The 20,892-nt window shown below is 56.6% G+C and overlaps 2 protein-coding genes across 2 annotated transcripts; both read right to left on the minus strand.

The window, feature by feature from the left end:
* Nucleotides 1–932: 932 nt before the first annotated feature.
* Nucleotides 933–8,382, minus strand: OGFR (opioid growth factor receptor). The gene is made up of 7 exons (XM_015099477.3): nt 8,190–8,382; nt 6,150–6,218; nt 5,522–5,600; nt 4,543–4,621; nt 3,734–3,800; nt 2,996–3,144; nt 933–2,277 (listed from the first exon to the last, which is right to left on the minus strand). Exons 1-7 carry the CDS (start codon nt 8,334–8,336, stop codon nt 1,263–1,265), a joined length of 1,605 nt encoding a protein of 534 aa, XP_014954963.2. The 5' UTR covers nt 8,337–8,382; the 3' UTR covers nt 933–1,262.
* Nucleotides 8,383–10,512: 2,130 nt separating this feature from the next.
* On the minus strand, nt 10,513–15,001 carry MRGBP (MRG domain binding protein). The gene is made up of 5 exons (XM_027976970.3): nt 14,700–15,001; nt 14,085–14,206; nt 12,270–12,351; nt 11,946–12,020; nt 10,513–11,536 (listed from the first exon to the last, which is right to left on the minus strand). The coding sequence occupies exons 1-5, from the start codon at nt 14,845–14,847 to the stop codon at nt 11,349–11,351; spliced, it is 615 nt and encodes a 204-aa protein (XP_027832771.1). The 5' UTR covers nt 14,848–15,001; the 3' UTR covers nt 10,513–11,348.
* Nucleotides 15,002–20,892: the final 5,891 nt, after the last annotated feature.

Raw genomic sequence — 20,892 nt, forward strand, 5'->3', positions numbered from 1 at the left:
GGCCATCACTCTCCCTGAAGCTTGCAGGTCAGGTGGGTCTAAGCGGCCTGCCAGCCTATCACCAGGTCCCGCTGTTGGGCACAGATACTCCCCTCCCCGAGGGTTGCTCCAACGTGGTCTTCTCCTTCCAGGCTCCAAGCTTTTCCATCTGAACCTGAGCCCGATAATGGTCTGGATAAGGACCCTGACCCCTGGGGTCACTGTATGGCCCGCAGTAGCCCCAACAAGTGACTTTAAGTTTGTCCATCTCCCCCCGCCCCCACACACAGGACAGGAGCTGTCGGGGGAGCATGTTAGCGGGACACAGGTCCCAGCTCCCGACTCACAGAATGAACTAGGCTCCCTCCTCCTGCCCCCACCCTCAGGTGTGACCTCCATCACTTCTACGTGTCAGGATGGAAGAGGTCAGTCCTGGCCAGGGGACAAAGCCAGGCTGAGGGCAGCATGCCCTGTGGGTTGGGGGTTGCTGAACGAGGGGTGCACTCTGTTCCCATGCCAGGTTGGAGGGCCCAGGGTCCCTGTGTGGAGGAGCCATGGGCTGAGGGGCGGCTGTGGCTGCCAGGGTGGGGACAGAGGGGCAGGGCCATGGAACCACCATAGAGCTTGTGCTCCGAGGTGCATCACAGAACCCCAGATCAGGGCACACCCAACACTGCTCCACGCCGTTGAATCGCTGACAAAAGGCAGCCTAGGGACCCAATGCAGCCCCAGAGGCTCTGGGTGGCCATGGGGTCAGGGTGCATTTTGGGGGGTGTACACTGGGGGGCACACATGTTCAGGAGGGCTGTACCAGGGTCGCGCCCCAGGCACTTCCACAGCAAAGTGGTGACACAGTTTGGCCATGTGCACCCAGGAGCCCAGCCAGAGTTACTCATGAAACCAGCCCCTCCCCTGCCCTGGCCATCCACGGGCTGCCGTCCATACCGAAACACTCAAAGTCAAATGAGTTTATTCAGAAAAGGCCTCTGTACCACAGTAAGAAAATGAGTGCCCCCTCCCACCCCTCTAGACCCTGAAGGGCCAAGTTACAAAGGTTGGGGGGGCGGGGGATGGGTGATGGCACAGAGGAGAGAGGAGGTGGGAAGTGAGGTGGAAGGAAGAAGGCTGAAGCCTCAGCCTCTCCAAGGGCTGGGTCTGGCCTCCTTGCAGCTGCAGTGACCACCAGGGACAGGCCAACAGAGCTGGACACTGAGAACAGCTGACAACATGGCTCCCAGGCCTGTGGCAGGGCAGGGCCAGGAGGCCCACGGGCATCCCCTTCCCTAAGGCTCTCCGGGATGAACACAAGGGCCCCCCTCTGTGGGCTCTGCCCTCTCCACTTCCGGTCCTTCAGTGGCTGGGCTCCCAGGGGCACTCTGCTCCAGCCCTGCCTGGCCTTCTGCTTCCTCTTTGACCCCATTTGCACCCTCTTCAGCCTCTGAGCACTCAGATAGGGCAGGGGGCTTAGTGGTGGCCAGTGTCAGGGTGCCACCATTGGCTGCTGCCTCTGGGTGATCACTGGCACCTTGGTCCATCTTCCTTCGCTTCCTTACCTCATCGGCCACCTTGGCCCCCGGGGGCTGGGGGCAGGGCTGCTTGGCCTCCTCTGGGGCCTGGCTGACCACTTCCTGGGTCTCTGCCCTGAGGTTGCCCTGGCTGAGGGCACAGCCCTCCAGGTTCAGGGCGATCTTCTCCACCTCAGAGGCGCTGGCACCTGGCTCCCCCAGGGCCCGCTCCCGCAGATTCGCCTCTAGCTTCCTCTTCTTGCTCTCCTTGGGGTTTGGTGACTCTGGTCCCTGCTCCTCGCTGGTCTCATCTCCCTGGTCCCTCTCCAGGGCTCTGACCTCCTGGGACTCTGTGCCAGGTAGCTGGGGACCCTCGGCCAGCGGGCCTACTTCCTCGTCCTTCCCCAGCCCGCAGGTGTGCCTCTGGGTGCCGGCTTCGATGGGGGGTTCCCCAGGGCTCTCCTCCTCCTTCGCCTGTCTGGGGCAGGCCAGCTGGGGTGAGCAGGGCGGTGAGCATGGCTTGAACTTCTGCAGTTTGTCCTGGGGCCCCCAGACGAACCTGCAGCGGGGCCGGAAGTGCTCCCAGGCGAAGTGCAGCAGCTCGCGGCGCTGGTGCCGGCAGCGCACAGTGAACACAAAGTAGTCCAGGGCGCTGTGCCGCAAGCCTGGCAGCTGTCTCCGCACCAGCGTCTCCTCCAGGAAGAAGCGGGCCAGGGGTGCCTGGTAGTGCGCCAGCCCCAGCTCCCCCAGAGACTTGAGGATGCGGGTGATGCGGAGGTTGTTGTGGCTGTGCCTGGTGGGGACAGGAGGTGCTGGTGGGGCTGCACGTGCGTGGGCAGTGCTCAGCCAAAGACTGCCCTTCTCCAGCCCCCCTCACACTCCCCCAAGAGGCTGGTGTCCACCAGCAGAGACACTCCAGCCCACAGGTCAGTCCCCATTTCTACCCTGTCCTCAGGTCCCTGAGAAGATGGTCTGTGGGCCTGGATCGTGTAGGTGAAGGACTGTGATGTGTTCCCTAGAAGGGTGACTGTCTCCTTGGTCCCATGGAACACCCACCCCCAGCACAGCTGGAGAAGAACCAGATGGGGACCCTCTAGAGGCAGGGTCTGTTGCCCATGTGCCCTGAGCTGGCCCCCTCCACCCAGTGCATCCCAGGGGGGAGAGGGGAACATGTCTGCCACAACCCCCAGGTGGGATGCTCAGTGATGTAGTAAAAGTGATGGAGCCCCTGGCAACCCAACCCATGCCCACATGGGTGGCAGGCCAGTCAAGAAGCCCACAGCTGAATCAGGTGGCACTCACCCCTACTCCCCCACTCCCTCTCCCGTCCTGTCCGACCTGGTCCCATCCTTACCTGGTTCTGTCTTGCCCCCACCCTGCCGTTGCCCCACCTCCACAAGCTCAGAGGATGCTGGGAGTCTCAGGCTCTGCCTTGCAGTCCGCCTCCCCAGAGATGATCCTCCACAATCAGAGACCAGCTGTGCAGACCCCCAAGCTCCTGGCCTGCTCACCAGTTGAGGTTCTGGAAACGCTTCTGGTAGTTGTGTGCTCGGCACACCTGGCCGGTATCTCGGTCCTCGAGCTGGATCCCGAAGAAGCCCAGCATGAGCTCGTAGGCCTGGACCAGCCGCTTCCTGACCTCCGCAGACTTCTTAAATGCCTGGAAAAGCCCCCAAGGGTGGCAGAGAGCTCAGTGTCAGTGCAGCACAGGCAAGAGCTGGACACCTTCCTCAGGCCCAAATTCATTTGGGGCCTTGGCTCAGACTGTCAGGGTGAAGGGCCAGGGCGCAGGAGCCCAGGGCTGCTCACTTGACTTTGAACTGGCACCAGATCTCCCCAGCCTGAGGCATGTGCTGTAGCCTTGAGAGGAACTCCCTAACCTGTGGGAAGATCTCAGGGACCCCAGGGCTGGACACGGGACTGTAAGCACCCATCCTGTCTCCTGGGCACACCTGCTCGGCCTCCCCAGCTCCTAGAGCCCCCTCCCCACTCTCCAGGCATCATCAATCCAGCCCAAACCAGGGCTGACCAAGGCAAAGCCTGGTCACTCTAACTCTGCTTGTTAGAGCAACCCTCTCAGCCAGATTTCTCTGGAAGCCTGCAAGGACCACTGAGGGCCAGAGGCAAGGACCACTTATGAGGGAAGATAATAAAACTGTGGGCAGGGGAGTCCTTCAGCTTCTGTTCCCCAAGGGACCCGTGAACACCTGTGGCTAGCCGTGACCTGTACCTTAACCTCCAGAGCTCACCTCGATCTCCCGGAGCGTGAGGGGCTTGGCGTGCCAGTTCACCCCTGGCTCCCGCAGTGGAAACAGCCTGTGAGGGAAGGGATGGCACAGGCCTGGTAAGCAGCACATGCGGCCCCCAGGGCTCTCTGCTCAACTCCAGCAGGGCTGGCTGGACCTCGCATGCCACACATGCTGTGATCTCTCCCCAGGCAATAAAGTCAAAGGGTGAGGATGGGAGAGCTCCAGGGGGAGTGCCCAGGATAAGGACCCAGGACAGCCCACCCACAGGAGTCCCAGCCCACCCAGAGCCCAGCCTGCCCGCGCAGCAGGAGGGCACCTGCCAGACAGCGACCCGCCTCCCTACCATTCTTTCATTCTCACGTTCTTCTTTGCCACCCACTATTAATGCTGCGGAATTATTCTCAGGGATATCCTGTGCCCTGGGTCGGTCGCCTGCAAGCCGTCCTTAAAGGACACTGCATTTGCAGGCCAGCGTCCGGAGGGCACTTTAAGACACCGTTAGAACCCGCCCTTGCGGCAGAGGGGCTCTGCGCACAGATTCAGGACAGCCTCATGGGGCCTCCAGCGAGCCAGCTAGTCGACTGCTCTTGCTATCCCCCAAAGCCAGCGTCAACCCCCAGTAGCTGAGGCTGTTTCCAGCTGGAGAACCCAGACCCAGTCTCCCCTTAGCTGGCCCCCGCCCGCAGAGCCAGGCATGGGGCACAGAGGGCAGTGCGCCTGCTTAGTAAGCGCGATGCCTGGAAGAGGCAGAGCCAGGATCCAGTATGGGCGGGGCCTCAAGCCGCTTCTCAGAAGCCCCGCCCACTCACCACTGGATGTAGGAGTGATTGTCCTCCAGGAGTTCATAGTCTTCCTTCCAGTTCTGAAGAATGTCCTCAATGAAACAGCCTGGGAGCCCCACAGAGACAAGTCAGGGGGACTGCTGAAAGCCCCTCCCCTCGCCCCTTTCATGAGGACCTTGGGGCTCAGGTTGTGCACACTTCCTGTGATGTTAATCCAATTTAGGCTGACCACCACTGTGCAATCTGGAAGGTGAACCATTATGGCTGATAGAGGACAGACCGGAGTGGGCAGGCCATGCTGGCACTCTGGGAGAACCTGGGAGGCCCCATTGGGTAAGAGCGAGTGGTCCCAGACCTGCACCTGTCTTTGCAGAAGGGCGGCCTTGCTGCACCCCACAAACCACAGGCTGCTAGCTGGAGTTCTGCCTTCACACAGGGCCTGCTACCAAGCCCATGCTGCAGCCTGGTCTCCGCAGGGCACCCCCCCACTTTCTGCAAAGGGCCTGGAGGGGAATATTTGAGGCTGTGCGGCCCCTGGCGCGTGTAGCAAAGGAGCCATAGACAACACGCATGTGGATGGGTTCTGATAAAACCTCACCATGGACATTGAAATTTGAATCTCATATGATTTTCACATGTCATAAATGTTATTGTATCATAAAATTTTCCCAACTGTTTAAAAAGGTAAAAACCAATCCTTCCTGTTAGTTTATGTATGCAGCTTCCTCACGATGGAGGCAGAGTCAAGTAGTCATGACAGAGATTGTGAGCCTGCAAAGCTACCAGCATTCATCGCCTGGCCCTTGGGAGCATGGTGGCCACTGTGTCCAGGCCAAGGGTTGGGGCCCTGGGAGTCCCTCAACAACTTAGGGGCGGGGTGGGGGGGCGGTGCTGTGGGGGTATATCTGAAAGCCACAGGTCCAAACCATGTCCCAGCAGACCAGACAGGCAGAGAAGAGAGGAATACCCCCAGAATGGAGCTGCCGGCAGCTGGGCAGGTACACACCGTTAGGCAGGAACCGAATCTCATTTTTGTAGAAACTCAGGTTGAGCATGTCACCATTGTCATCTCCTTCTACCAGATCCTACAGAGCCAGAGAAAGGTGACAAGGTGTCATCCAAACAGGCTGCCTCCAAGGACCCCTCATACTGAAGCATTCCTGGGGCGGGTGGGAGGGAGGAGGTGTTCGCTTTTGGCCCGTGAACCTCCAGATATCCTGAGGGCTGGTGAAGACCCCAAGGGCCAAACCTGGGTCCCCCATGACACAGGGGAGGACCAGCCTTCACACTTGGGAGATAGCAGCCACCTCTGAATACCAGTGACGACCACCCTCTCCTCAACAGTGTAGGCCAGGGCTGGGAGGTCCCCTTCATCTGCACCCCAGAGACAGCCCAAGGACTCCCTAAGACTCTTGGGTGCAGAGGGCAGGGGCTGAGGGCAACAGAAGCCATGAGATGGGCTGGTGGGGCCTCCTGTGGATGAGCTGGCGGCTGGCGCTGTCATGGTGTGAAAGGTGAGGGTGCTGTGGTGGGAGTTAGGGTGTGGTGCTGTCACCCCGTGATTACAGGAAGGATTCAGTCCTGGTGGGCTGCAGGGGTGGGTGTTGGGGGTAGGGCTGTGCACAGATACCTACCGGGTAGTGGTGCCGGTACCGGCGTGTGTCCAGTGCAGCTCGCCAATTTCGGGACACTGTCACCTTGAGCTGGGGAGAGAGAACGGATCAGATCCCAGCGGAGAGAGCCTCCCCATTCCTCAAGGAAGCCAGCAAGCAGGACCCACCCCAGGGAGGCCCCACCCTGATGAGGGCAGCAAGGACTGCGCCTAGCTGCCAGCAATATCAGAGGGGCCAGAGTAGCTGGAGTGAGCCCTCAGGATTCCAGACCAATGTGCATTCTTGGGGTGCCCCACGACTCCAGCATCATTTTCTCCTCCCTTGTTTGCTGGCATCACAGTTCAGGACCTCCTCTGGGAACCCCACCTCCCCCAACACTTCCTCCTTGCCCTGCACTCTAAGCTGACACCTAAGGGGCTGTATACTCAAGCGCAGTGGCCTTGCCACCTAGAGCCCCAGATGCTTCTGAAGGGGGTTTCTTAGCCAGAGGCTGGTTAGGTCAATGGACAGTGGGTGAAAATGAAACTCAGCAGAAGCTGCCCCACCCCTCATCTGTATCCATTTCTCAGCCTCCCTGGGTCAGTCCAGAGGGCGGGTCCTGACCAATGTTGGTCACGTGCACAGCTCAGAGCAGGGCCAGCACCATAGGTGCACAGATGACAGCGTCCAGGAGGAAGCACCAAAAAGCCACACCAGAACCCAGTGTGCGGCAGCCAGGAAGGACCATGGGGTAATGGAGAGGAGATTGGGACTCTGTAGAAGGAGAGAAGCCATAGCAGAGGGACAGGGAAGAGGTCAGAGGGCCATGGGCATTTCACAGGGAGGTCCACGTGCCAAACCACTGCTTTACGAGTGTGGCCCATGGAGCTACAGTGAGGATGGCGTCCTCCCACCTAAGCTGCACCACGTCCAGTGGGCATCCGCCTGGGGGAAGGGTGGAGTCTTCCTGCCCTGTGACCTGTGACCCTGAACCCTGCCCAGCCTACCTACCCTAGGAACTCGTGCACGCCTGAAGCCCTGGAAATGTGCCGAGGTCGCCAGCCTTCTCGACAGGCCCAGGAGCCCCTTGGGGTTCCTCTCGCTGACTGACCGCTCCAAGACCCAGAGAGAAATTTGAACACCAGAGTGCTTATCTGCAGCACTGACGATCCATCACTGAGACCACTAAGGCTGGAACTCAAGCTTCCCCAGATATGGTGCCAGGATACCCTCGTCCCAGAGGGAGGGGGACACGTCGTGACAACTATCACTTGGGGCCCTCGCTCTCACCTGGAACCCCAGCTGGAGCAATGGCACCCACTCAGGGGTTGTGACACCCGGTGAGTACCAGCAAGTAACTGCCAGTGATGCTGAATGACCATGGTTATGACAAGTAACCAGTGGTGACATCGAGGAGCCGGTGGGCACACCAGCTGCCCCGGCTCCGGCAAGCCACACACATGTAGCCTCCAAGGCCACCTCCAGACGACATGAGGTCAGCCCCAGTCAGAGCGGGTAGGTGCTGCTCCTAGTGAGGGTCAACCGGGTGGGGCAGGCTGGGGGCTCTGGGCCCTGGGGAAGGGTGGAGTCTTGGGCAGGGGAACCCGGGGTGGAGGCAGCAGCTCCAGGAGACAGGCGGTGAAGGAGGCCAGAGCTCAGGGCTGGGTCTGTCTAGAGGACGGAGCCAAGGGCCCGAGGCTAGAATGTGACAGGGGAGTCAAGGATGTGCTGGGGCCATCCTCTGGAGGAAGTGTCACTGCGCCGATCTGGCCCTGGGGACAAGGGTCTGAGGGTGGCCCCGGATTCCCTGCAAGGTGCCCTGGTGGAGGAGCGCGCGGGGGAGCGGGTCGGGGCGGACCTCAGCGTGTCCTGGGGACCAGGACGCGAGTATCAGGAGGACAGGGCGGGAAGAGGGCAACCGCTGGAGATGGGAAGGCGGACCCCAAGCCGGGTCTCTAGGAGGTGCCTGCACACCTGGCCCCGTGGCGGGGCGGGGAACGGCCTGCCAGCAGCCGGGCTTTGCCCCCTTTGCCGCCGCGGCCTCCCCAGGGGCGTCGGGTTCCCAGGGCGCGGGGGCGGCACCTGGAGCGCGCTGGGCCGCGCGTCTTCCTCGGCTTCCGCGTTCCCCGGAGCGCCGGTCTCGCCATCCTCGCCGGCTTCCGCCCGCGGGCCCTCGCCGTCCTCCTCCTCATCCTCGTCCCAGGTCGAGTCGCAGTCCGGGTCCTCCATGCTCCGGTATCGGTGGGACCCGCTCCGGCGGAAGCGAAAGTGAAACAGGGAGGAAGCGCGGGGGCGGGCCGGGGGGCGGGTCGGAGGCGGGCCCGGGGCTGCCGTCTCGGTCCGCCCAGCCCGGAGGAGGACCGTCCCCAGGATGTACTCTCCAAGGATGTACCTCTGGAGGAGGCCTGTCCTCCCACATCGAGAATATCCCTCCCCCCGAAAAAGCCCCTCCGGAGGACGCTCCCCTCTCCCCCGAGGCTGTCCCCCTCCATGCCCACCTAGGTATGGATTTCTCCCTGGAGAGGACCCTTGGGGGGTGCTCTCCAGGATACCCTCTCAGGACCCTCCCAGATCCCTTTTCCCCTGGAGAATGGCCTCCTCCACCCTGGAGGACGCCTACCCGCAAGATGTCCAGAACCACTGCCCCACCCCCATGTTCTCCTCAGAAGAATGTAGACAGGAAGCCCGCCCCCTGAGGAGGTCCCCCAGAGCATCCCCAGAACGTCCCTTCCCCTCCGAACACCCTCCCCTGCAGGGCACCTCTCTGCACCATGATCCCCCCAAGGATGACCTCAGGGAGGGTGTCCCCCTGAAGGGTGCCCCCCCGAGGTTGTCTGTAGCAGATGTCCCCCAGAAGTGTGCCCCTAGGAGGATACCCCCAAGTTGTCTGAGAGTCCCATAGTGCAGTGTCCTCGTGGGCCTGACCTGCTGTCCCCTTTGCTGCAGGTAATGGTTGTAAGAGAGCACGGGTGCTGCCGTCACTGACTTGGAGGCAGCAGGTAAAGACCCAGACACTCAGAGACAGGAATGACCCGGGGTCACCCTCAGGGCTGGTCAACAGAGACTGAGGCCCTGCCCAATCCTGCAGGCTGCCAGGCCTCAGGTTGGTATGCCAAAGGATGTGACAGTCCTTGAGCTGGGGACAGCTCAGAGCTGGACAGAACCTGCCAGTCTTGTCCATAGGCATGGCTGAAGACCCTTCTTCATGCTGGTGCCAACTCTTTGCAGGCTTACCAACCTCCGTTACCTCTCTGGGTACCATCTTGCCTGGACAACCTTCAGGGACAGTGGTGACTCCCCCAAAGGTGTGGAGTTCTGGGCATTTCTGCAAATCTTCTGCCACTGATGGCCAGGGTAGGTGTCCCAAGGAGCAGGCAACAGAGGCAAGCTGCCAGGCATTGTGTGGGGCTGGCCAATTGCAGACTGTGGCCACAGGCCTGGACTTCTTAGCTGACTTGCAGCTGGCTGACTAGACCCTGGCTGTGACTTCTGGAGGGATGGGGCCCTCTTATGAGGCACAGATGGGTGCTGGGGTGCTCTGAGAGCACTTGGGTTGGTGGGCAGGACCCCCCACCTCTACCAGAAAACAGACAAGCATGTACTGGAGGACACAGGGCTGTAGCCCCAGGCTGCAGCACTCAGAGCACAGCCTCCCAGACTGCCTGCTGCCACACACATTACTTGTTCTCAGATGGGGCCCAGCTTCTGCTTTACAAGTGCCAGTCACACTTGACTGCACCACGGTGCCATCTAGATGCCACTCCCTGTGGTAGGAGGCCCCTCTGAAAGTGTGATCTTCTCCTGAAATCTCACCCCATGGGGCCCTTAGGCACCAGGTCTGACTGGGGTGTAAGCTTCTGCCTCAGCATCCTGCACAGGGCAGTCAGGACTGAAGGCCAGGGCTGCTCAGGATCAGTAGACCTGATACGAGACACTCCGTGCCAGGCACTCCGGGCCCTACTGGGGCAGCAGGTGCAGGCCTCCGACCCCCACCAGGCCACCTCTCAGCCCACGGTGCCCCATGGGCTCAGAGATTTCCAACCGCCTGTGGCTGATGTTGGGGGGAGGGGTGGCACCAGTGTCCTCCTGGTTTGTCAGGATGAGGGTGAGTGCCTCCTCTCTCACGTGGGAGGCCTGAGCTCCACCCCAGTTCTCATGCTGGGGGGCAGCAAGCACTACCCCCACCAGGCACCACTCCAGACCGGGTGCCTCTCTTCACAGTTTTTATTTGAAGGGATGCTCACATGCAACAAAGTAGCCACTCTAGACCTGTTACTAGTTTGTATATTCATTGTATCAAGTGATCCAAGTACATCAAAGCCTAGCTTCAGCTATAAATCTTGGAAAAAGACAACCTCCTACTATAAGAAAAGTTAACCGTGGTATCAAAATCACACAACTCCAGTTGCTTTTTTGTGCTTTAATGTCCCTCAGTCAAAAGCAAGTGTGTCTCGGTCAGCCTGGTGCCCAGGCTGCATCCGCCCTCGGCCTGCCTCCCTCTGCTCATTCATTTGGTCTGTTTGCCAGTGGAGTGACCCAAGAATACAAAAATAACCGCTACAAATTCTCTGTATCTGGCATATAAAAACTGAGTGAAAAGTATCTCAGTAGTCTGTTACCTTAAAACAAAACATCTCAGCAAAAAATACAACACAGGTTCAACTTCTGCAGTACTTTTTTCATATAAAACCCTAGTAAAATAGGCTTCTTAAAAATTAAATAGTGAAATACCAACCAAATTATATACATCATTACAGTACAGGTGAATGAGGCAAAGTACCCAGTTCTCAGTCTCCCTGGTGGTGGAAGGGCTGGCGCCTGCGGCCTGACGCTCCCTTGAGGCTGCAGTCAGTTGAGAGCGAGCCTTTGACCGGTGGATAGACGGAGAAATGGGAAGACCCGGGCCCCTCAGAGCAGAGAGGCAGTCCATGATTTATTGCTTGCTGTGCCCGCTCTCCGCCCACGCAGCCTGGTCCTCAGGCCCATGCCAACGCTTGGCCCCAGGTGCAGCTGAGCCAATGCGATGGAACCCACGAGTGTCCAGAGAGGACGCGGCCTGGGCTCTCACGTCCCGGGTCTCAGCATCTGAGTGGGACCCGTCCTGGGCGTTGGGGGCCATCCGAGCTCAGACGGTCTGAGTGGCACCTCAGGAGCCTCTGGCCCCTGAGGGCAGGCAGCAGGGCCAGTGGCATTTGACCCTCCCACTGCCTGGAGACCACAGCACCCGCCTGCTGCGAGTATCTACGTCCGGCGCCGCTTGGCCGCGCTGGGGCTGGAGGGGTTGCTGTTGGCGGTCAGGACTTTGTCGGTGACCCTGCTGCGCTTCCGCTTGTCTGGCCCCTCTTTGGACCCCAAGTCTGAGTTGTTCTTTTCTTTGTCTTTGCTGGACTTTTCTGTTGCTTTCCCCAAGCTTCCTGAAGATGAAAAAACTGGGAGACAAAATCATTTGGCTGAAAACAGAATATCCAAAATTTTATTTCATCTTCCTGTTCAGTTACAAAAATCTATACCTATGTACATGACATTGACCCCAAAAGGCTCCTCCCTAGCTGGGGGTGCCTGCATGGCTGTGCCCATCTTTGCTTCTCGGGGTTCACCCTGCACTGAGAAGGCTGCCACCCATTCTACTTTAGTCAGGGAGCCTCCTGCACCCCCACCCCCCAGGGTTGGCTCCGAGAGTGACTCCCCTGTGTGAGAGGCTCTCTCCGAGCAGATGGAAGCTGCCTTCTCAGCTGCTGAGACAGACGAATGACCCCATTGCTAGTGATGGGGAGGCCTCGCTGGGCTAGGGTCCATGCCCCTGGGGCCCCAGGGTGGGAGGGCAAGCTCCACACTTACCATCATCAGCCCCGTTGTGGGGGTCCACATCTTCTTTCATTTCCTCTTTCATTTCCTCCTCGATGATTACTTTTCCTGTGGGGAGATGACCAATGATGACCTGGAGCCCGCAATGCTGAGTGCCGTGGCCCTGTCTGACCACAGTGGCTCAGGCCAAGGGCTGCTGACGACTTGGGAGGTGTCTGCCCCTGTCCTGGAGGCCCCCAGACCACCCCATCCTGGAGGGTGAGCACCACCCAACTACTGACCCTCACTCTCTGAGGCTCGTGACCTTCACCCTGACACCTTTTCCCATTCCCAAATCTGCCCTTGCCCGAGTCATACCTTCTCGGACTTCTTGAATGATTTCTTCTGGAAGGATGAAGTTCCTCTCTGGATTTGGGAACGGAAGAATCTCAGACTCGTGCTGATGACAAACAAGGGTGTTTTTTTTTTTAGAAGCAAAGAAGAAAATATGATTTTAAATATCACATTTAAAAGAAAATGTGACTAGAGATGTAAGAGCCAACTCAGGAGTGACCAATGAGCACAGATGGCTGTCCCGAGGGGCTGCAGTGGGCAGGCGTGGGGCCTGAGGCCTTTGTTCTCTCTCGTGGAAACCAGGCAAACAAAGCAAAATGGAGGAGCCACCAGGAATGCTCGCCAGGCTCCACTTGTTCCCCAGATCACGTAGGCCTGGAGGGACAGAGAGCCAGAAACACCACCACCAGACAAAGGGAAAGGTGAGCTGGTGGGAAGGGTCTCTGGGTTGGGAGGGGATTCAGGAGACAGGGCTTCTAGTCCCCAACTTGGGAGCTGAGCTGCAAGCCAGGTGGTCAGTGAGTAAGTGTGCCACCTGCCAGCTGGGAGCTTCACAAACCCCGAGAGCTCCTGGGCCCACGGTCATCCTGTGGGGTGAGATCCACAGACCCATATTTACAAGGTCCCAGGTGACCATGGCATCAGCTCTATAGCGGTGCTGGGGTCCAAGGAACTGAGGAAGGAAGGGCCACCTGTCCTGGACTGAGAGCCTCCCTGGTGGCCCCCACAGCAGAGTATCACCGTACCCTGTACGGGGCATCACTGCCTCAGCACCCTCTGAGCCAGCGTCTGCACTTGAGAGCCATCTGTCCTGTCTACCGCACCAAAGGCCCCTCAGGACAGGGGCCCTCCCATACTTGTCTCTGTGTCCAGCTTTGGGCCCCAGCCTGGAGTGGAGATGCAGGAAGCGTCTGGGGGCCAGGTGACACCCCAACATGACAAGCATGGGGGGTCCTGCCAAGCTGCTGAACACTGGAATTCTGGGGGAGTGGTGCCCCAACGGGTGGGCACAGCCCTTCGGGCGGCCTGCTTCAGTTCAACAGCTTGACCTCGAGTTCCTGGGTGCTAACTGCAGGCTCGGGGTCAGAGCAGTACTGTCATTTCTCTTCCTTCTCTGCCTTGGGACAAGGAGATGCAAACGACTTTCCCAAGGCCAACAGGGAACTTGTGGTGGTGAGGGTTAAGGACACAAGAGGGTCTGAGCTTCACTTAGAAGCTCAGGGTGGGAGGGAGGGAGGAGGGAGGGGCACAGGGTGGGGTGCGGGTGCAGCCCCGAGTCCTGACGCCTGCTGCCACAGGGCCCTGACTCCTGCTGTTCCTCTGCAGGGAACACCCACCTGTCTTTTCTGCTGTCCTGGTTACCAAGTTGACCTGCTCTCCCTCAGACCCAGCATCTGGGGGTTCCCTGAGGGTGGTCTTCCCTGAGGGTTGGCCTAGTTCTCACAGAAACCACCATGTTCATCTCAATGTGACTCAGACCCGGTCACCTCCCTGCTTATAGCACTCGGGAGTTTTCCACAGGACTGACAACCTAAGAGCCCCCTCCCACACAGGCCTCAGCTCCCTAGTTATCTCCTGGAAAGATCTTAACTGAACCTCGACTCCCCCCCAAAATCTAAGGTAGATTCAGTGCAATAACTAGCTACTGTCACCAAGCTTGTGTTTTCATAAAACTACCCAGAGCTATCTTGTTTAACAACTGGTCACCTGTGGGACATCCTGGATGTCAAGGTAGGACGTGGTTGGTGGTGGGGGGTGGGGGGGGTGGGGACAAAGGCAGGGTAGGCGGTGTGGAGGGGGCTCCCTGCCAGCAGCTCTGTCTGCGGGGGTCCAGCTCACCAGTGCCTGCATGTCATACATGGTGCTCAGGTGGTCCCAGATGACCTTGGATGGGACCTGCCGACCGATGTTCTGGCTGAACTTGTCTCGGATACAGATCATGTGGAAGTGCCGGTTCACCCCTGCAGAAGGAAGGGGTCGGCTTGTGGGGGAGGGGTAGGCCAGCTGGTAGGGTAGCGAAGAGGTAGGGGGCAAGGGGGAGAGAGCGGGCAGTGGTTGCAAGGGTGTAGGGAGGCAAAGGTGGAGGGTGGAAGAGGTAGGAGGTGCAGCGGAGAGAGGTGGGAGAGGAAAAGGCAGGGGTGTGCAGCGGAGGTGTAACGAGGGCACAGGGGTGGGGGTGCACGTGAGGGCTGGAGTCAGCCGGGATGGGTGGCTGGGCACAGGAAGGGGGCAGAGTCGGGTGGGGGTAGGGTATAGAAGGGGGCAGCGTGGGCAGGAGTGGGGGACTGCTGGAGGAAGCATGGATGGGGTGCGCAGGTGGGGGCAGGGTGCGCAGGTGAGGGCACGGTCGGCGGGGTGCAAGCGCAGGAGGCCCCGCCCAGCGCGCGTCCCCGACCGTTGCCGGCCGCCCCGCCCCCACGCGGGTGGGCCGCCCCGGCGCGGCGCTCTGCTCACCGACGGGCTTGTGGCCCAGCATGGCGTGGAAGAGGCACACCTCCACCTCGGGGCTCCACACCACCGTCTCCTCGGCCGGGCTGGTGGCAGCCTCCCCAGGGCCCTTGTCGCCGGCCGCGCCGCCGCCGCCCACCTCGGCCTCCCCCATGGCCCCGCCGCCCAGCGACGAGCCCCGGGCGGGAGCGGGCACGGCCACGAGCTCCGCGCAGGCGCACTCGCGGCGTGGGCGCGCGCTCGACGGGCTCGCTCTCGGACTCTCCCGCGGCGCAGGCGCAGGCGCAGCTGAGCGCTGGGTCGCCGCGCCCCCAGGCGGCACGGTCTCGCGGCGCAGCGCCGGCAGAGCAGGCGGATCAGGCGAAGGAGTGGGTTTGCGTAGATGGATGGAAATGCCCTAAATTAGATTGTGCCCGTAGCTGCACAGCTCGGGGTAAACCCCGCTGAACTCTGCGCTTACGATGGCGGGATTGCAAGCTGCACCTCAGTAAGAAGCAAAGAAGAAAAAGAACAGGCGACCTACAGTTCCTGCGAGTGGGGGCTCCAAGGGCTTCCACTGCCTCCAGCTGACCCTTGGCCTGAGCGCTGCACAGAGAGGCTCCTGCACACCGGGGCAGGGACGTCGGGGTACAGCCTTCCCGCCTGGGGCCTCCAGGGTGACCAGCATTGGGCCCTGGGGGTTAACCCTGGTCGGGAGGGGCGGGGCCAATGGGGCGGCCGGCCTGGGCAGTCAGGTGACAAGCTCAAAGCTGCGCCCAATCAAGACCGCCGGCTCCTCCCCGCCCCGCCCCGCCCCATCCCCGCCCCCGAGGGCTTCTCCCCGGCCCTTCTCCGTCAGGCCACGCCCACGCGGTGCTCCGGGCGGTTACCCAAGGCGAGGAGCGCTCTTGCTCTTCGTCTCCCCCTGGGTGTAGACATAGGGTCGGCCTTCCGGGTCCCTTTCTGGCTCTGCGGCTTGCCAGCCGTGTGAGCCAGGCAAAACGCTGAGCCTCTCCAGGCCGCAGGTGTCCTCCTTGCAGTGCAACTAACGGCGGCGCCTTATCCTGGGGTGCCCTGGGCACACGCTCGCGCTTCTTAGCCGGCATTCGGAACCGCTCTGGCCAGCCTCACCCCCGGAACAGTGGGGACTCAGTCTTGTCCTCCCTTGTGTGAAGAGCGCTGCTGGTGATGCCAGTCCCCACAGAGTGGGGACATGTGGCCCAGGGAGGATTTCAGTGACCCAGTGCCACCGGCTGTCCTGGAGCCACGATGTGGAGGGACATTGTGACTTTGCTGGGCCTGTGCTTCTTTCCTCTCTCTGACCCACAAGTGGGGCTCCCCTCAGGGCTTGCTGTGAGGTGGAATGGAGCACAGCCCAAAGCCACTTCACTCGGGCTCTGTCACACAGAAAGCACTAACAGACAGTGGCCCTCATCATTAATCTCCCTACACTTCCCAGACACTTCAGGGTCCCTGCTCCTCCACCAGGTCCACCTTCTGCTCATTCTATCCCCACCCAATTCCTGCCTTCTTCAATCTGGAGAGCCTCCTCCTCTAGGAAGCTACCCCTGATGCCCACAAGACAGCCTCAGCCCATCTGTGCCTCTCATGCAATCTCTTCCTCCTGCCTGGGGTCACCTGGGTGCTGGGCTGTGTTTTCGTTCTCTCTGGTGGCCACTGTAGCTGAGCTGTGTTCAGCCAGCAGCTGTGGTCCACAGACACCCGGTTCCTTTCATTCCAGGCAGATCCTAGAATGTGTATCTTCAGTCAGACTCGATGCAGAAAGACAGGTTGGATGATCTGGGCAAAAGGAAACTGCCTTCTCCACATCTTTCTTACATGAAGCCTCCTGGGTACTGCCCATTTGTCTGCTTCACCAGGTTTGTGTGGGACTGTCTCTACCCATGAGTATTAAGCCGACCTCTGTGCCCAGTGTCAGGGTGGAGCTAAATGCCATGCTCAGCTGCCAGGACTTTGCCTAATCCCAGTGATTTGGCTCATTTCTTTGTGTCCCACAGACATGAGTACAACTGGAGCCAGACTGAGGCCGGATTCAGGAATCTGAACACTGTGCCTGCACCTTTAGCCTCTGGGTTGTGATGAATCAGATGTCGGGCTTCAGATTACTGCATTGGTGATCCAGTGTGGGACACTGGGCCACCTGGAACTTATTTAGAATGTGTTGCTGCTGCTAAGTCACTTCAGTCATGTCCGACTCTGTGCGACCCCATAGACGGCAGCCCACCAGGCTCCCCCGTCCCTGGGATTCTCCAGGCAAGAACACTGGAGTGGGTTGCCATTTCGTTCTCCAATGCATGAAAATGAAAAGTGAAAGTGAAGTCGCTCAGTCGTGTCTGACCCTTAGCGACCCCATGGACTGCAGCCTACCAGGCTCCTCTGTCCATGGGATTTTCCAGGCAAGAGTACTGGAGTGGGGTGCCATTGCCTTCTCCGAGTGCCACTTGGGAAGTCCTATTTAGGATGAGCCTCCTCAGAATAACATACAGAAGAAAAAGTGTTCCAAAGAAGTGCAACTGGGTAGAGAGATGTGTGTGGGCCACCTGTGTATCCTTCTGGGGTGATCATGAGAGTTGGAGCTGAAGGAAGCCCGTTTAATCTGTGAGTAGAGAGCTGCTGTGAAAATTCCTCTGTTAAGGTCAGTTTCTTCCCACCTGGTTACAAAAGCAAGGGGTAGGTGTTGTGAGGGATGAAACAGCTGTTGGGGAAGGAGGCAGTCACCAGGTGATCATTGATCAATAACTGCCTCCTGAGAGCTTGGCACAGGGGTGTGGGGAGGGTCTGGGTGGGGGCCCTGTCTGCTGGGAGCCCATAGTTGGAGGATCACACTGAAGAAGATGTAAGATCTTATGTGAAGGAGCAGAAGAGAAGGGAGCTTCCCTGGGGATGAGGACATGGCAGAACTTCAGAAAGAGGCCACAGGTGCAATGGGAACCTGACTGTGAGCCCCTCACTCCTGATCTCAGTGCACAAGGGTCCCTGATCCTGACATGGCTCAGACACCACTCCTAGACATACTGCAGGGATCAGCTAAGACCAAGGGCTTGCACCAAAAGTTCTGGGCACCTAGACCTCCAGAACCCTGGGAAGGGTGGAAGATGGGCAGCTCTTCCCCCAGCAAAGAAGACATTGGATCAAAATACCAACTGTTACTTTTCACAGAATTAATTTAAAATTTTGTACAGAAACATGAAGACCCCAAATAGCCAAAATAATCCTGAGAAAGAAGAATGAATCTGGAGGAATCACATGTCCTGACACTAGACTATACTGTGAAGCTACAGTCATCAAAACAATATGGTACTGCCCCAAACTGACACATGGATCAACAGAACTGGATAGAAAGTGCAGACATAAACCTGCACAATTATGATCAATTAATTTATAACAATAGAGGCAAGAATATACGGTGGAGGACAGGTCTCTTCAATAAGTGGTGCTAGGAAAATGGACAGCTATGGGTAAATAGAATGTGTTTATAAAGTTTTCTCACACCACATAAAAAAATAAACTCAAAATGGGTTAAAGACCTAAATATAAGACCAGAAATCATAAAAATCCTAGAGGAAAACATAAGAAATCTTTTTGGCATAAATCATAGTGATTTGGGGGGCATCAGTCTCCTAAAGAAAAGGAAACAAAGGCAAAAATAAACAAGTCAGACTTAATTAAACTTAACAGCTTTTGCACAGCAAAGAGAACCATTGACCAAACAAAAAGACAATCTACCGAATGGGAGAAAGTATTTGCCAATGACATGACTGATAATGAGTTAATATCCAACATACATAAATAGCTCACACAATTTAGCATCAGAAACAAATAACTTGATTTTAAAAAGGCAAGAAGAACTGAATAGACATTTTTCTAAAGAAAAAATGCAGATAGCCAACAGACACATGGAAAGATGCTCATGTCACCAATCATGAGGGAAATGCAAGTCAAAACCACAATATTACCCACACCTGTCAGAATGGCTGTCATCAAAAAGAACACAAATAACAACAGAATGATCTCTGTTCATTTCCAAGGCAAACCATTCAATATCACAGTAATCCAAGTCTATACCCCAACCACTAATGCTGAAGAAGCTGAATGGTTCTATAAAGACCTACAAGACCTTCTAGAACTAACACCCAAAAAAGATGTCCTTTTCATTATAGGGGACTGGAATGCAAAAGTAGGAAGTCAAGAAACACCTGGAGTAACAGACAAATTTGGCCTTGGAGTACAGAATGAAGCAGGGCAAAGGCTAATAGAGTTTTGCCAAGAGAACGCACTGGTCATAGCAAACACCCTCTTCCAACAACACAAGAGAAGACTCTACACATGGACATCACCAAATGGTCAATACCAAAATCAGATTGATTATAATCTTTGCAGCCAAAGATGGAGAAGCTCTATACAGTCAGCAAAAACAAGACTGAGCTGACTGTGGCTCAGGTCATGAACTCCTTATTGCCAAATTCAGACTTAAATTGAAGAAAGTGGGGAAAACCACTAGACCATTCAGGTATGACCTAAATCAAATCCCATACAATTATACAGTGTAAGTGGGAAATAGATTCAAGGGATTAGATCTGACAGAATGCCTGAGGATCTATGGACGGAGGTTCATGACATTGTATAGGAGGCAGGGATCAAGACCATCCCCGAGAAAAGAAATACAAAAAAGCAAAGTAGTTGTCTGAGAAGGCCTTGAAAATACCTGTGAAAAGAAGAGAAGCAAAAGGCAAAGGAGAAAAGGAAAAATATACCCATTTGAATGCAGAGTTCCAAAGAATAGAAAGGAGAGATAAGAAAGCCTTCCTCGGTGATCAATGCAAAGGAACAGGAAAACAATAGGATGGGAAAGACTAGAGATCTCTTCAAGAAAATTAGAGATACCAAGGGAACATGTCATGCAAAGATGGGCACAATAAAGGACAGAAATAATATGGACCTAACAGAAGCAGAAGCTGTTAAGAAGAGGTGGCAAGAATACACAGAAGAACTATACAAAAAAGATCTTCATGACCTAGATAATCACACTGGTATGATCACTCAGCTAGAGCCAGACATCCTGGAATGTGAAGTTAAGTGGGCCTTAGGAAGCATCACTACGAACAAAGCTAGTGGAGGTGATGAAATGCAAGCTGAGCTATTTCAAATCCTAAAAGATGGTGCTGTGAAAGTGCTGCACTCAATATGCCAGCAAATTTGGAAAACTCAGCAGTGGCCTCAGGACTGGAAAAGATCAGTCTTCATTCCAGTCTCAAAGAAAGGCAATGCCAAAGAATGCTCAAACTACCACACAATTGCATCCATCTCACATGCTAGCAAAGTAATGCCCAAAATTCTCCAAGCAAGGCTTCAACAGTACGTGAATCATGAACTTCCAGATGTTCAAGCTGGATTTAGAAAAGGCAGAGAAACCAGAGATCAAATTGCCAAAATCTGCTGGATCATGGAAAAAGCAAGAGAGTTCCAGAAAAACATCTACTTTTGCTTTATTGGCTACACCAAGGCCTTTGACTGTGTGGATCACAACAAACTGTGGAAAATTCTGAAAGAGATGGGAATACCAGACCACCTGACCTGCCTCTTGAGAAATCTGTATGTAGGTCAGGAGGCAACAGTTAGAACTGGACATGGAACAACAGACTGGCTCCAAATAGGGAAAGGAGTATGTCAAGGCTGTATATTGTCACCCTGCTTATTTAACTTATATGTAGAGTACGTCATGAGAAACACTGGGCTGGATGAAGCACAAGCTGGAATCACGATTGCTGGAAGAAATATCAATAACCTCAGATATGCAAATGACACCACCCTAATGGCAGAAAGCAAAGAATAACTCAAGAGCCTCTTGATGAAAGTGAAAGTGGAGAGTGAAAAAGTTGGCTTAAAACTCAACATTCAGAAAACGAAGATCATGGCATCTGGTCCCATCACTTCATGGCATATAGATGGGGAAACAATGGAAACAGTGACAAACTTTATTTGTGGGGGGCTCCAAAATCACTGCAGATGGTGACTGCAGCCATGAAATTAAAAAGCACTTGCTCCTTGGAAGAAAAGTTATGACCAACCTAGACAGCATATTAAAAAGCAGAAACATTACTTTGCCAACAAAGGCCCATCTAGTCAAGGCTATGGTTTTTCCTGTGGTCATGTATGGATGTGAGTTGGACTATAAAGAAAGCTGAGTGTCGAAGTATTG

This window comes from Ovis aries, chromosome 13 (assembly GCF_016772045.2).
Source record: "Ovis aries strain OAR_USU_Benz2616 breed Rambouillet chromosome 13, ARS-UI_Ramb_v3.0, whole genome shotgun sequence".
NCBI lineage: Eukaryota > Metazoa > Chordata > Mammalia > Artiodactyla > Bovidae > Ovis > Ovis aries.

Excerpts from the sequence above, each read along its gene's own strand:
- OGFR (XM_015099477.3), bottom strand. The coding sequence starts at position 8,336 with ATGGAGGACCCGGACTGCGACTCGACCTGGGACGAGGATGAGGAGGAG. Across the intron at positions 4,622-5,521 it reads GATTCGGTTCCTGCCTAACG|GCTGTTTCATTGAGGACATT; the intron begins GTGTGTACCTGC and ends TGGGGCTCCCAG. Across the intron at positions 3,145-3,733 it reads TCACGCTCCGGGAGATCGAG|GCATTTAAGAAGTCTGCGGA; the intron begins GTGAGCTCTGGA and ends GGGCTTTTCCAG.
- MRGBP (XM_027976970.3), bottom strand. The coding sequence starts at position 14,847 with ATGGGGGAGGCCGAGGTGGGCGGCGGCGGCGCGGCCGGCGACAAGGGC. Across the intron at positions 12,021-12,269 it reads CATTCAAGAAGTCCGAGAAG|GAAAAGTAATCATCGAGGAG; the intron begins GTATGACTCGGG and ends ATCTCCCCACAG. Across the intron at positions 11,537-11,945 it reads CCACAACGGGGCTGATGATG|TTTTTTCATCTTCAGGAAGC; the intron begins GTAAGTGTGGAG and ends TTTGTCTCCCAG.